The sequence below is a fragment of the Podarcis vaucheri genome (assembly GCF_965113315.1).
Source record: "Podarcis vaucheri genome assembly, chromosome: 7".
NCBI lineage: Eukaryota > Metazoa > Chordata > Lepidosauria > Squamata > Lacertidae > Podarcis > Podarcis vaucheri.
Genome location: NC_138765.1, coordinates 50,680,300 through 50,693,790, shown reverse-complemented (window position 1 = coordinate 50,693,790; position 13,491 = coordinate 50,680,300). Strand labels below are relative to the sequence as shown.

Sequence of the window (13,491 nt, the reverse complement as noted above, 5' to 3'; positions counted from 1 at the left end):
GCCTTGTGACAAGATCTGGCTTTCTTTCCTCTGTGTGTCAAACTCTCTTCCAGCAGCAGCAGCCGCTGCTGCAAGCAAAGCAAAAGCCAGGGGAAGACTCAGGGAGGCCTGGGCACTGCAGGAGTTCTTGGGACTCCTGACCTGATATGGAGTCCTAGTAGGAGTGACACCTGCTTCTCGCTTTTCCAATTTGGCCAAGGGCAGGGTGGAAGGAAGAAGGGAAGAAGCCCCAGAGACATACCCGTCTCCTCTTCTGAGTGTCCTTCACACCTTCAGACCTATAAACAGCAATGTGGTTTAATAATTATTATAATATTTATTTATTTATTATAATATTTATTATAATATTTATTATAATATTTATTATAATATTTATTATAATATTTATTATAATATTTATTATAATAATTCCCTCTTCCCAGGAAACTCGGAGAACTGTGGCTCTGTGAAGGGAATGGGTGTCATCTAACCAGGGGTGGAGGAAGGGGGGCAGTGGGGGCGGGGCGCCCCAAGTGTCACCACTGGGGTGTGTGTGGCAAAATGCCAGGCAGCACTCACCGCAGGGCCTGCAGCGTGCCTGAGCCACGCGTCTCTCCTGAGAGTGACGTGGTGGCTTGGGCACCCGCAGGCTCCGAGCTGCCTCAAATGGTCTGCCCGCTGCCTCCCCCTCAGCTGTAGGGCAGCTGAGTGGGAGGAGGCAGGCAGACTCCTCGGAGGCCCCGCAGAGCATCCTGCCCCAGCTGCCTTGCCCCACAGGTAGCTGGCCCTGCCTCTGGGCGCAGGGCACGCCTGCCACCCCAGGCACCCAATCAGCTTGCTTCGCCACTGTACCTAACAAGTCTCAATACCCTTAACAAACTAGATTGTTTCCTGGAAGCCACGACTGTTTAAATTGGCATGATGATGCTACTTTTAATGTATAGGAGCAGATGAGAAGTATAGTGTACAACAAGATATACCAGCACTGAGCAGTTAAAATAAACAAAGGTAGTGCCAGAAAGGCAAATAAAAAGTCATTCACCAGGTGTCAGAGTTTCCTGAGGGAGAGCAGTCCCATTTCAGGGGTCCACACATCCTGAAAGGTCCTTTCCTGGCCATCTGTACTTCACTCCAAAATGAGGAGGTGCTTTGGGGCAGCCCTTTACTGCAGTAGTATTAGCCCTGCAACCTAGCATGGGCATGTTCGCCTCTCTGGAGATGGGGATATTATTATGGGAAAGTTCATCTAAAGCAGAATGCGAACTGGTCTAGTGTAAACATTTTCTCGGTGAACTGGGACTGCAATGGCAAAAAAGGGAGGTTGGGTGGAATCTCTTGTGTTGACTGAGCACCCGTTTCCAGCAGTGAACAGCCAAATTGAGCAGGACATAATCTCCACTCACCAGCTGATTCAGGAAATGGTTTGCACTGCAACCTCCTGCTAAAACAGAGGCCTCCCCCCTGCCCTGTTTTAGCAGATGTTTCTATGCAAACTTGCATAGGACCCCCTGCTAAAACTATGGCAACCCTCTCTTTTTTAGCAGGGAGTTCTGAGACACACCCATTCCTGAATCAGGAAAGTGTGTGCATCAGAATCTCGTACTAAAACGGATGGTTTTTTAAGCCATCATTTTAGCGGGGGATCTATAGTTACACCTACTAGGATGAGAAAAGAAACCATCTCTTTTGGAAGCACTTTGACATCCTGATTTTGGGACTTCAAAGTACCTTGCACATGACTTTGTTGTGCCATCATGTGATTGACAAGTTGGTGCTCCCACCCCACCAAATTTGGCCTGTGAGGCTGATCTGGATAAGGATCTACCCCATGGAGTCACAAAGGTTCCCCTTCCTCCTGCTAATAAAAAGGTTAAGGGATCTTTGCATTTTCCCCATTTGTTTCACAGTGACATAGGAAGCTGCCTTGTACACAGTGTCTAGCTCAGTTGTCTACACTGACTGAGTGTGGCTCTCCAGGGTTTCAAAACGAGGACATTCCTGGCCATACCTGGCGATGCTACTGGGGAAGGTGTGTTGTGTTTGAATGTGGCACAGCTTCTGCATGCCACGCAGCTGCTCTGCCACAGAGCTACAGTCTTTCCTCCGAAGAGAAACTTCCTGTTTAAAAGAAGACAATATTCTTACAAAAGGTCATATTTTACTGACAGCTGTAAACGTTGAGTCAGTTTATAACTCTTTATGTGCTTTTTTTATATGTTGACGTATTTTATTCAGGGGCTCTGGTGGCACTCCCTGGTAAATAACATATAACTCGGCTCCATCAAACATTAGCAGGAATCTCTCTTAAGCCCTGGCACAGGACCTTCCCACTGGCTTGCTCTTCTCCTGCTTCTTCCAGCACTGCAAAGCAGCCCAGTCCAATTGCACTGTGTTCCTCTCCATTCCAAAATTTCTGGCTCTCTAGAGTCACTTCTGGGCTGTTCTTCTGCTCTCCTGGCCCTTTGATGGTAAGATAAAATTCCTGGGTAAACGGCCAAGGGCCCTTGCATATCCTGTCTAGTGCTGGGTGAGATGAGGGCGTACCACATGTTGCCAGCGCCTGGGGCAAGGCAAGAATGACTCCCCCTAACCTTATTGTGGACATCACACTGGAGGCAACAAGTGGACTTCATTTGCTGTGCCCCTACGGTGGCTGCTCCTTGCAGAGGTCGTTGGATGGTAGCCTCATTTGCCCTCTCAGCTCAGCGAGGTCTGGTGGAAGTGGTGGCTGGCGCTCCTTGGCAGGCTTGGTGGCATCCCAGCAGTGCTGGAGCCACAGCTGCATCAGGTCTAGGAGGAGGGTGGAGGAGAGCAGGCTGAGGTGCCAAGCGCAGCCCTTCTCCAGCCGCCGCCTCTTGGTCATGAGGCATGAGGACAAGCACCAGCGGGTTCCAGGCGAATGGGTGGCTCTCCTCTCTGCATTCCCCCTGCAGGGTACATGCCTCGTCCAAAGGTACACGCTGGGAGGTAGACCCTGGGGAAGGACCAGTGCAGACTGGAAAAAGTCTGAGCTCCCTCTGGTGGGAGTTCTGCCCAGGGGTTGGTGACCCTTTGCCAGCTGCAAGGAGATGGAGGCCTGGGCGTGGCTCACCTCTTCACAGGTCTGGAAGGTGGCAGTCACACAGCCTTGGCAAGGAAGCCTGTTGTAGGGGAGCTGGGCTCCTCCTCCTCAGAATTCTGCGCCTGGGGCCATGGCCACCGTCGCCCCCCACATGATGCCACTGAGATGCACTGAGATTCTGGTTTCACTTGAGGGCATGAATTAGGGGAGCACTGTGGAAGCTTTTCCATTGTTATGTACTGAGCTGAATCATAGAACAATAGGATCCAGAATACAGCAGTCTGACTGGTCCACAGGAGCCACCCAATCCAGCTCCAGGTGGAAGTGAATCAGCAACCTGATTGGCCTGCAGGAGCAGCCAATCAGGCTCCTGGATGAAGTGAATCAGCAACCTGATGGACCTGCAGGAGCAGCCAATCAGGCTTCTGGAGGAGGTGAATCCGAAACCTGATTGGCCTACAGGAGCAGCCTGGAATCAGCCAATCACGCAAGGCCCATTGTGTAAATAATGTATATATAGCTAGACATTTTGGGGAAAGTTTCATTCATTGCTACTATGAACTGAATAAAGAGCGTGAAATTCACACTTGACTCCAAGTATATTTCATCCACCATCCATGAACTTGCCCAGAGAAGCTTACCCTTATGAACAGCTCTCCCCCAAGCAGCAGCCGTTGAAGATTTCATTCATTCTCCTCCCACCAATTTGCTTGTATTTGGGTCCCTAGCTTTGCGCTAATCTCTTTTTCTGTCATTTGATCCAAGAAGTTAATCTTCCTGTACTTTGTGTTCACAAAGCCAGTAATGTCAGATAATCCATTTCGCAAATATCACAGTTAGAGGAGGAATTTTGTCAAGCATAAGGACTAGAAGAAAACCATTGGGTCATTTTGTCCAACGCCCCACCATGATCTCACCCCACTGTGAGCTCGTCCACACTTCTGCTTGCTCCACCGCTTACCCCCAGGGAAACCTGTTCTTTACCACTGAATCATAGCAAATGGCAACTGGGTTTTCTTCAGGTTGATGTTTACTCCAATTCAGCTCCAAAACAGTGGGTTTTCTCAGGGAAAGCAGCAGGGCAAATAGAAAAATACTCAGACCTGTGCCTAGAAAGCATGAGCCTAGTGGAAAACCTAGGCCAAGGGTGGGAAGTGTATACAAAAGCATGGGAGATCTTGGATACCTCTGTTCTTCCAGTCTTCTGTTTTTGGGAACGTAGATCCCAGGATCCAGTAATTAATCTGGCTGCTCTGCGACTCACCAAGCTGACCACCACCAGGGCCCTGACGCGGCTCAATTGGCTAACTGATTGGAAGGCTCTGGGAATTTTACCTATATCTCCCTGCAGGGAAATAGTATGGCGGACTATATTCTGATACCCACTAATTTGATGCCCTAGGTGGCTGAGTTTTACATAGGTGATCCTATGCTCAGTGACATTGCAAACTTGTCTTTCCATTGAGGAAGTCAGAACAATTAATTAATCCATCCCCCCAGGAACCGAGTCTCCAGCACGCAAGGATACAAGTTAACGAGCATACACTATCTCTTTTCCAAAGTTTGGTGAATTCTGACCATGTGATTCATTTGTTTTCGGTAGAGAAAGGTGAACTTTCCTCTGTTGTTGGAGTCACTCGGTTTGAGGAATTTATTGACACTTTAACAACTGAACTGTCTCATTTACACTCGCACAGGCCACCTAAGAAGAGGGGGATTGACGACTGGACTGACAAAGAAATCATAGCAATTAAAACCGAGGTCAGGAGAATCTATAGAGAGTTCAGAGAGACAGGCAGCTCTCGATTGCCTGACATTTACTTCTCCAGATCTCGACAACTTAGGGAAACTATCCAGCTCAGCCGGATAAGATATAGTCAGGCATGTTGGGATACGCTACTCTCAACCATCCTAAAGAAAGATCATAAAAAATTTTGGAAGGCTGTAGCAGACTCCCCACAGACACAGAATGATTCGCTGATGTTGATTCCATCATTGTCATGGGTAGAGCATTTTAAAGCGGTTTTCTTTAATGACTGTATTCCACCTGATAGTCAGGACCATACCAATTTTACTTACGTGGATGAGTGGGCCCCCTGTCTCCATCACCAAAGTTATAACTTTAATTGACCAGATGAACGCAGGAAAGGCTGCCGGCCCTGATGCTATTCCATCTGAATTGATCAAAGCCAAGCCAGAGTGGTGGGCTCCAATACTAGTGGAACTATTCACTATGATAGATAGATCTGGTATCATACCTAACTCATGGCAGCAATCTATAATTATCCCAATCTTTAAAAAGGGTGACAAAAAGCTGACATCAAATTATTGGCCAATAAGTCTACTGTCAAACAATGGGAAATTGTATGCTAAACATCTGTTAAATAAACTAACTACTTGGATTGATGAGAATAACATCATAGGTCCAAAGCAGGCAGGGTTCAGGCCGGGGAAATCTACTTTACGCAACTGTTTGGTGTTATCTCATTTAGCCACTACGTACACGTGACTTCATAAAGAGTGTCTTTATGTGGCCTTCCTTGATATCAAGGCTGCTTTTGACACTAGGGGGCTGTTATGGTCCAAATTGGAGACAATGGGCCTGGAACCTAGATTACTTTACTTGATCAAAAAACTTTACACAAAGAACATCTGTCGCATAAGAACAATACCAGAGAATGTAATGACAGATCCTGTCATTATAAACAGGTGTAAAACAGGGCTATGTACTCCCTCCCTCTCTTTTTAATCTTTTTCTTAACGACCTCCTCTACTAAAACAGCTGGATGCCCACAGCCCAAAACTCAAGACATCAAGCTTTCCCATCCTTCTATACGCAGATGATATGATTTTGCTTTCACGGACAAGAACTGGCCTAAAATGTTTGTTAAATTCCTGTATTGACTATCTGTCCAGAATGAAATTGTGCATGAACTTTGATAAAAGCAAAATAATGTTTTTGGGGAATTCATGCAAAAGCTATAGCTGGGTATTTGGTGGAAAACACATCCAGCAGGTATTCAAATTCAACTACCTGGGAATCACATTCCATCATGGGCTTCTATGGTCCTTGCACCGTGCAACAGTAAGATGTCTATGCAGGCCATAATGCATTTCTTTATAACAAGAGGTAATTCACATACCCCCTCTGCTCTCAAGGTCTTCAGCACCAAAGTTATAGCTCAATTGCTCTACGGCATTCCAGTCTGGCTGCCAGGGTAGAACGAGTGCAGGCAGCTTTCCTTTTTAAGAATTTTGCCATCCCACATTGTGTAGCCTTTGCAGCCTTGTGTCTAGAGGGAGGTCAACACAAGATAGAGACCATAGCTGGGCGAGATTTCTTACATGCTGGTTAAACATCTGCCTCACAACAGATAAAGATCCTCTCCTTAGTGAAGTTTTGCTAGATCCCTTTCTTTCCTTAGGGCTAAAACGGTTTAACATAAAGGTACAGCAACTTGGGCTGTCAGTGGAATTTTGCAATCGATGTCCCCACCATCTGCCAGGGCTATAATAAAAACTAGGTTGTGGGACATTGAATACCAGGAACTAACAGCAGCAGCAGAGAAAACATGCTCCCCTGTTAACTTTCAACTTTCTTGGGCACATGAAATTAACCACAATTATCTTGAATTTTTGCTTAATCCTCAAGAAAGAAGGGCATTTTTGCTGGCCAGGTTTAATTCAAATCCTTCAAACCTCCTATGAGGAAGGTTCTCGAGAATGGTGGAAGGAGAAAGAATTTGCCCGTGTGAAGACCATCAGGTGGAAACTCTTACATATATGGTTCTTAAATGTAAACTACCGGTATATGTTGATCTCCGGCAGCAGTTCCTAGATCAACTCTGCATCCCCAAATGGAAACCAGAGTTAGAGGTCATATATTTTCTATTTTTGGGGAATAATCAGGAGCTCACCAGGTTAGTGGCTAAATATCTTTATCTGGTTTTTGTTGTCGAAACACACTGCAGACGTCTGATCTCCCTGGAGACATGTAATGTTAGACTGCTCTGCCTCTTTCATCTGACAAATGTTTTGTGTCACTGGGAAGGCGGTAATTCTGTACTGATTTGCTATGGATGTTTGTATGTGATGCCAATAAAAGGTTTGATGATGATGATGATGATGATGATGATGATGAAAACCTATTGGACACACCTTTTAGGCACAGGACAAACAAAGTGTGGGCAAATCCTTAGGCAATGAGGATGCCTGTCATACATCAGTAGCCACCAGCTGGATGGCTGAACAAAAACCAAGTGCGGGGAGGAAGCCTCAGCCTCTGTGCTTGGCAGTAGAAGGAGCCCAGCCCTTCCTGCCCATCCATCAGTGCCCATTCAGCCACCCCTGGGCTCTCAGCCTCCTGGAGCAGGCCTGGCTGCTTTCCAGTCTCCCAGCAGAAGGTTACTGTTGGACGGAGACTGATGTCTTAGCAGGAAGGGTTTGGTTTACAGGGTGTGCCAGATCCCCACAGAGTCAGTCTTAACCTTCCTATAGAAGCTTCTGGCTGTTGCCAAGTTCAGGGGCTGCTCACTTTTCCTGCCCCTTCCCTTTCCCATCCCTCTCCCTCCAAGGCCAAGCCTTCTCCTGCCCTATACAGACTCTGCTAGATCAAAAGGCGAGGCATGCCCGCATAAAAGAGATCACAAGAGTCAAAGAGGGGAGGGGGACAAGGAAAGCTTCTTAGCGTTTACATTTCCTAGAATTTTAGGCTACAGTACCAAGTTACCCAACCAGTGAGCAAAGGGAGAGCACTTGCCTATGTAGTGCCCCCTCCACCTTTTCTGCATTTCTCTGCCCATGCAGAGACCCACAGGCAAATGCTCAGCAGAAAGGTTACCTCTCCAGGGAACAAGAGGCACGGCCTTTCCCTGGATCTCAATGTAGCAGCCCTTGCAGCTTGCCCGGCTCCCACCCTGCTGGGAGGGACCTGGGCAGAGGGCAGCAGTAGGGCAGCACCCTCTGGAGCTGCTCTTTTGGAAGTCTGTGACCCAGAGAGAAGGAGCACCAAGGGTTGCCAGAGAGGGTGTGGACATTGGCCATGAAGGTGGTCTTGCAGCTCTGGTGGTGGCAGTCAAGAGGGGAGCCTGCCATGCCTTGGATGCTGCATCAGGCTGCAGTGAAGCTTTGGGCTGGCATAGGTGGGCAGGAGCACCTCAGGGCATTGTGCCACACTGCCCTGGGATTGGGATTCCAACCCTCTTTCCTGCAGGCATCTTTTGTTTCCTCCACACAGAAGAGCTGTGCTGGCCGAATAGCTCCTTCCCACCCCCACCCTCTCAGCACACACCTCCATAGGTTGGAGCAGGTGCCTCTCCTGTGTGTTCCCTCCTTTCCTCCTGACAGCAGCCTTCACAGCACAGAGCACCCAGCAGTGCAGGACTGGGCAGATCTGCTGCCAGGGAACAACCAGCTCTTCCTGTTGCTTGTGGCTCCTCAAGGAAGCTGGGCTTGCGACCCCAGGAGGCCCCTGGATCAACGGGAGGTGAGTGAGACGGGAGGCTCTGTGGGAGAAAAGTGTGCGCCTGCCAGTGGGAGAGCATGTGTCTGTTTCCGCCATGCTGCTTGGATGCCCAGGATCAAAGAGGGAGACACTGACCTGCATTTACAAGTGATCCCTATCGGATGAAAACTCTGCCAGGGATCTGGCATAAGGAACAGCAGAGGTAAAGGCCCAGGGGTGCGTTGCAGGGTATTTTACAGCCTGCTTAACAAGTGAAATGAAACCCCACCCTTCTTCCCATAAGATGGAAGGCGTTGCCCCAACGGCCCCTGGAAGATGAGAGGCAAAGAGGGCAGCTGCTTCCTTCACTGCAGAGAAGCTATAAGCTGGCCACCAGCTGTGTGCAGCCCTGGGCTGTCCTCTGCTTAAGCAGCTGGTGAATGCAGTGGCCACAGAAGGAGAAGTCCAAGGTAGGGTAACGGGGTGGGAGCCCAGTGGAAGATGCAGCAGGGAGGGAACTGTTCCCAGCCACACAAAAATATTGTGGGTACATTCATATAAAGGTAAAGGTAAAGGGACCCCTGACCATTAGGTCCAGTCGTGACTGACTCTGGGGTTGCGGCGCTCATCTCGCTTTATTGGCCGAGGGAGCTGGCGTTTGTCCACAGCTTCCGGGTCATGTGGCCAGCATGACTGGCAAACCAGAGCAGCACACAGAAACGCCGTTTACCTTCCCGCTGGAGCGGTACCTATTTATCTACTTGCACTTTGTTCTTTTGAACTGCTAGGTTGGCAGAAGCTGGGACCGAACAACAGGAGCTCACCCCATCGCAGGGATTCGAACCGCCGACCTTCTGATTGGCAAGTCCTAGGCTCTGTGGTTTAACCCACAGCGCCACCCGCGTCCCTATACAGTCATATAGACCTTCCTAAAACTCCCAGGTGTCAGATCCGGACTGCTGAGAGCCGGCTGGGCAGAATATGCTCTTGCAGCTTGTCCTGACACAGCTGCCGCTCTTGGAATTAACCTGGCAGTGTGTGAAACTGACTTGTGTGTGGATAGGGGTGGGAACACCCTGCATGGTTCGTCTGTTCAAGAGGCTCTGTTTCTGCTCCCGTGTTGAGGCTGCCGACAACCTGGGGTTTTGCTTTCTTGACTGGATGTTTTCATCTGTGCAGAAGAGGCACTGCTAGCTAGCTAGCTTGCCTTCCCAGATGCCTTAGGTATTAATTTGCCCTGGCTGCACGAGACTGGCTTCTGAGATTGAAGGGCTGAGATAGCAGGTCTATTGCTTCTCTGGAAGCAGCTCAGAAGCCTTTAGTGATTCAGGAGCCTCTGGTGAGGTTTTTTGGATGTAGTGTGTGTGTGTGTGTGTGCGCCTGTGCGTGCGTGAACACATGCTTTATTTGCACTTGGGGGTGTTTAGGTGCTTGCCTATTGTTGATTCTGAGGCTCACCAGTTCCTATTATTTGACACTAATATTTTGTGATGATCATAAGAGATTCTTAGATTCCCAAAAGTGCCTCTTGCGCCTGTTCTGTGCTATATTGCTTAATAATTTTATCTTTGATAATGCTTTCCACCCGTTTACTCAGAACCAACATTATGCTAACCAGCTTGTAATTCCCCCCTGCATTCCCATTTTAAAAAGGTCAGGTGGCATCTATAAGGCAAGCAACACGGTGGGATTGGCACTGCATGCCACAATGCAGCCTCTTCCCCACCCCACAGGTATGGAATTCCCAGAAGGATGTCTATTTTAAAAGCGCAAGGGCATCGATTTCCCTTTGGGGATGGCAGCATTAGTGGCTATAGGCATTTGCTCCCCTGGTCTCTGAGACAGCTCCCACCAAAAACCTCAGAGACTGCCAAGCTCTGACCCCTCCCCTGCCAACTCCTCACTCAGTTTAGGAACTAGCGGTTTGTATAAGTTTCTTCAAAACCAGTGAAATGAACATGGTGCCCATGAATAATTTCTGAGCAATTCCAAGAGCTTAAGAGTAATAATTTGGAGTACTCCCTGCTAAGGATTGCAGTGATATAAATGTGGGAGAAGGGCTTTCCCAAAGTCTCATCTTGTGTTCCCCCTCCCATATATGCTGTGAAGAGAAACCACGTGTCAACAAAATGGTCGCCCTGCACCGCTCTGCATAGACTGTGTTGTTGCATCTTTACTGCTTCTGTGTTACTTTTATGATAGTGCAATTTGCCATACTTCATCCAGCCTGAGACTCCCACTGATGAGCAATTTCCAGACGGGTAAGATCCAGAAGAAATACCATGAGATAGTTATGACAAAATAGGGTAGTAAAGGACTACAGTGGGATCAGGATCTATTGGTTGCTTCATAATTCCTGCAATTTCAGCAAGACTCCCTGCCCAGAGCACACAGATCCAGGGGCAATGCCACCATGTGTAGCAGAATGTCCTCATTTTGCTGCCACCCCTCCAGCATTGTGGAGAAAGGTTTTTGTTGATGTGCCATAATGGGTTAATCAGGATGCTTGGGATGCAGTACCGTCAATATGCTGTTTTGAGCACGTCTTTATGAAGTGGGGCTCTCAGGGGCTGCCTAGACCAGTGTTTCCCAACCGGTGTTCCGCGGCACACTAGTGTGCCGTGAGACACCAGCTGGTGTGCCGTGGGAGGGAGGCGGGCGAGTCGGGCGGCGAGAGGCGGCGGCGGCGAGGATCCGCGTCGAGCCGGGGGCGGCTCCGCGGTGGTGGTGCCGAGCGGCAGGGCAGCGCGCGCAAAAGGGAGGAGCGCGAGACAGCGGAGGAGGAGGAGGCCGGCATGTCCAGGCAGCAGCAGCAACAGCAGCAGCAGCAACTCCCGGCGACGGCTCCTCCTCCGCCCGCTATCGCCGCCACCACCACAACAGCCGCCGCCGCCTCAGCTGCCGCCGTCCCTCAGTCCCTCGCTCTGCTGCCTCCTCCCACCCCGGCAAGGGGAAGGGAAAAAACGTTCACTTTTGTGCGTCCCTCCCGGCGTGACGCTGCGCGCTGACGTCACGGGGCGGGGCTTTAATGGTGGTGTGCCGCGAGATTTTTTTCCGGTAAACAGGTGTGCCGTTGCCCAAAAACGTTTGGGAAACACTGGCCTAGACCCATATCCCCTGCCATTTTGTCTTCTGCCCAGACCCAATTCCCAGATTGCCATCAGGTCAGTTGTTTCTCTACAATTCCTATTTAACCATTCTTTATATGACTGACAACAGACCCTTTCAAAGTGACAGCTGAATATGCATACGTATATTTAGAATTTAGAATTTAGAAAACATCATGGACCTAAGAACATTATCTGTTCTGGCCAACTTATTTGCAAAAGCCAGGATTTGTCCAAGTTGTAACCAATGGATTTTATGAGCCCTTAGACAAGTGCTTTTCCAGTTAGCACTCAAACAGCTCTCCAGTTCTGAATACAGGATGGGTGTTGAAAGGTCTTGGCCCTAGGAGCATAGTGGTTCAATTCTCTGAAATGTGCTCTCTTTCTCTCCCTCTTTCTCTCTCTTTACCCACCCTCAAGGCTTTGGGCTGCCATGCTGAAGCTGACCAGGTTAATGGTTCTTGTGATCTTGGCGATACAGCTCATTGCCCTCACCTTCTGGTCTCAGCTTCATGGCAGGAAATGTCCTCTGGCACAGGAGCCATCCCAGGTGCACATTCTCATCCTCTCCTCCTGGAGGTCAGGGTCTTCTTTTGTCGGGCAGATCTTCAGCCAACATCCTGATGTCTTCTACATGATGGAGCCAGCCTGGCACGTCTGGGCAACCATGTACCAAAACAGCGCCAAGGTCCTGCACATGGCGGTGCGGGACCTCATCCGGTCTGTCTTCAAGTGCGACATGTCAGTCTTCGATGCCTACCTTCCACAGAAGAGAAATGTGTCAGATCTTTTCCAGTGGGAGGTCAGCCGAGCCTTGTGTTCCCCACCAGTGTGCAACTCCTTCCAGCGCAGTGACTTCATCTCCAAGCATGCCTGCAAGACGCTCTGTAGGAAATCCCCCTTCAGCAAAGTGGAAGAGGCCTGCAGGTCTTACAGCCACGTTGTCCTGAAGGTGGTCAGGATCTTTGACCTCAAGGTGCTCTATCCTCTTCTCAATGACCCCTCCCTGAACCTCAAAATCATCCACCTGGTCCGTGACCCCAGAGCCGTTTTCCACTCTCGCAAGAACACAGGAGGTAGCCTGGCCCGGGACACGGGGATTGTGCTGAGACACAAGAGGAATGCAATGGATACCGAGCCCTACGCTGCCATGCAGGAGATTTGCAAAAGTCATGTTGAGGTTTACACTGAAGGCAGGCAGGCCCTTCCCAGCACTCTCCAAGATCGCTACCTCTTGGTGCGGTATGAAGATATTGCCAGCAATCCCTTGGCCAAGGCTGCTCAGCTCTACAGTTTTGCAGGACTGCCCTTCTCTCCTAACCTTCAGTCCTGGGTGCACAACATCACCCATGGGCAGGGCCTTGGCAAGCAGGCCTTTGATGTTGACTCCAGGGACGCAGTGAATGTGTCACAGGCTTGGAGGAAGGCCCTTCCTTATCTCCAAATAGCAAAGCTGCAAGAGGTCTGTAAGGATGCCTTGAAGCTACTGGGCTATCCACTAGTTAGGTCTGAGGAAGAGCAGAAGAATATGGCATTAGACCTCTTTTATGCCCAAACACCTCTTGTCAATCAGGAAAGCAAAAGGAGCCTGGAAGCATCACCTGCAATTTCTTGGACTTGAACCAGATGAGACATCAGAAGCTTCCTAACACTATTGTTCCATTCGGCTCACTATTTTCCACACTGACTGGCAGTGGCTCTGCCAGCAAGGTGGCAGCTTGACTTGAACTGTTCCTGAAATACAGCAGTCATGCAAAAAAAAAAAAAAAAAAGATGCAACAGCCCACAAGGGAGAAGTCTGCCCAGCTCGTCACAGAATCTTGTCACTTCCATTTCTGCAAGTTTGTAGCATGTTACAGCTGAAATTTCCCCCAGAGACAAGGATCTGGACACAGCAATGG

The 13,491-nt window shown here is 49.2% G+C and overlaps 1 protein-coding gene across 1 annotated transcript; it reads left to right on the top strand.

Moving 5' to 3' along the window:
* The first annotated feature begins 8,395 nt into the window (after nt 1–8,395).
* On the top strand, nt 8,396–13,491 carry LOC309535916 (carbohydrate sulfotransferase 4-like). The gene is made up of 2 exons (XM_082229423.1): nt 8,396–8,525; nt 12,011–13,491. Exon 2 carries the CDS (start codon nt 12,024–12,026, stop codon nt 13,209–13,211), a length of 1,188 nt encoding a protein of 395 aa, XP_082085549.1. The 5' UTR covers nt 8,396–8,525; nt 12,011–12,023; the 3' UTR covers nt 13,212–13,491.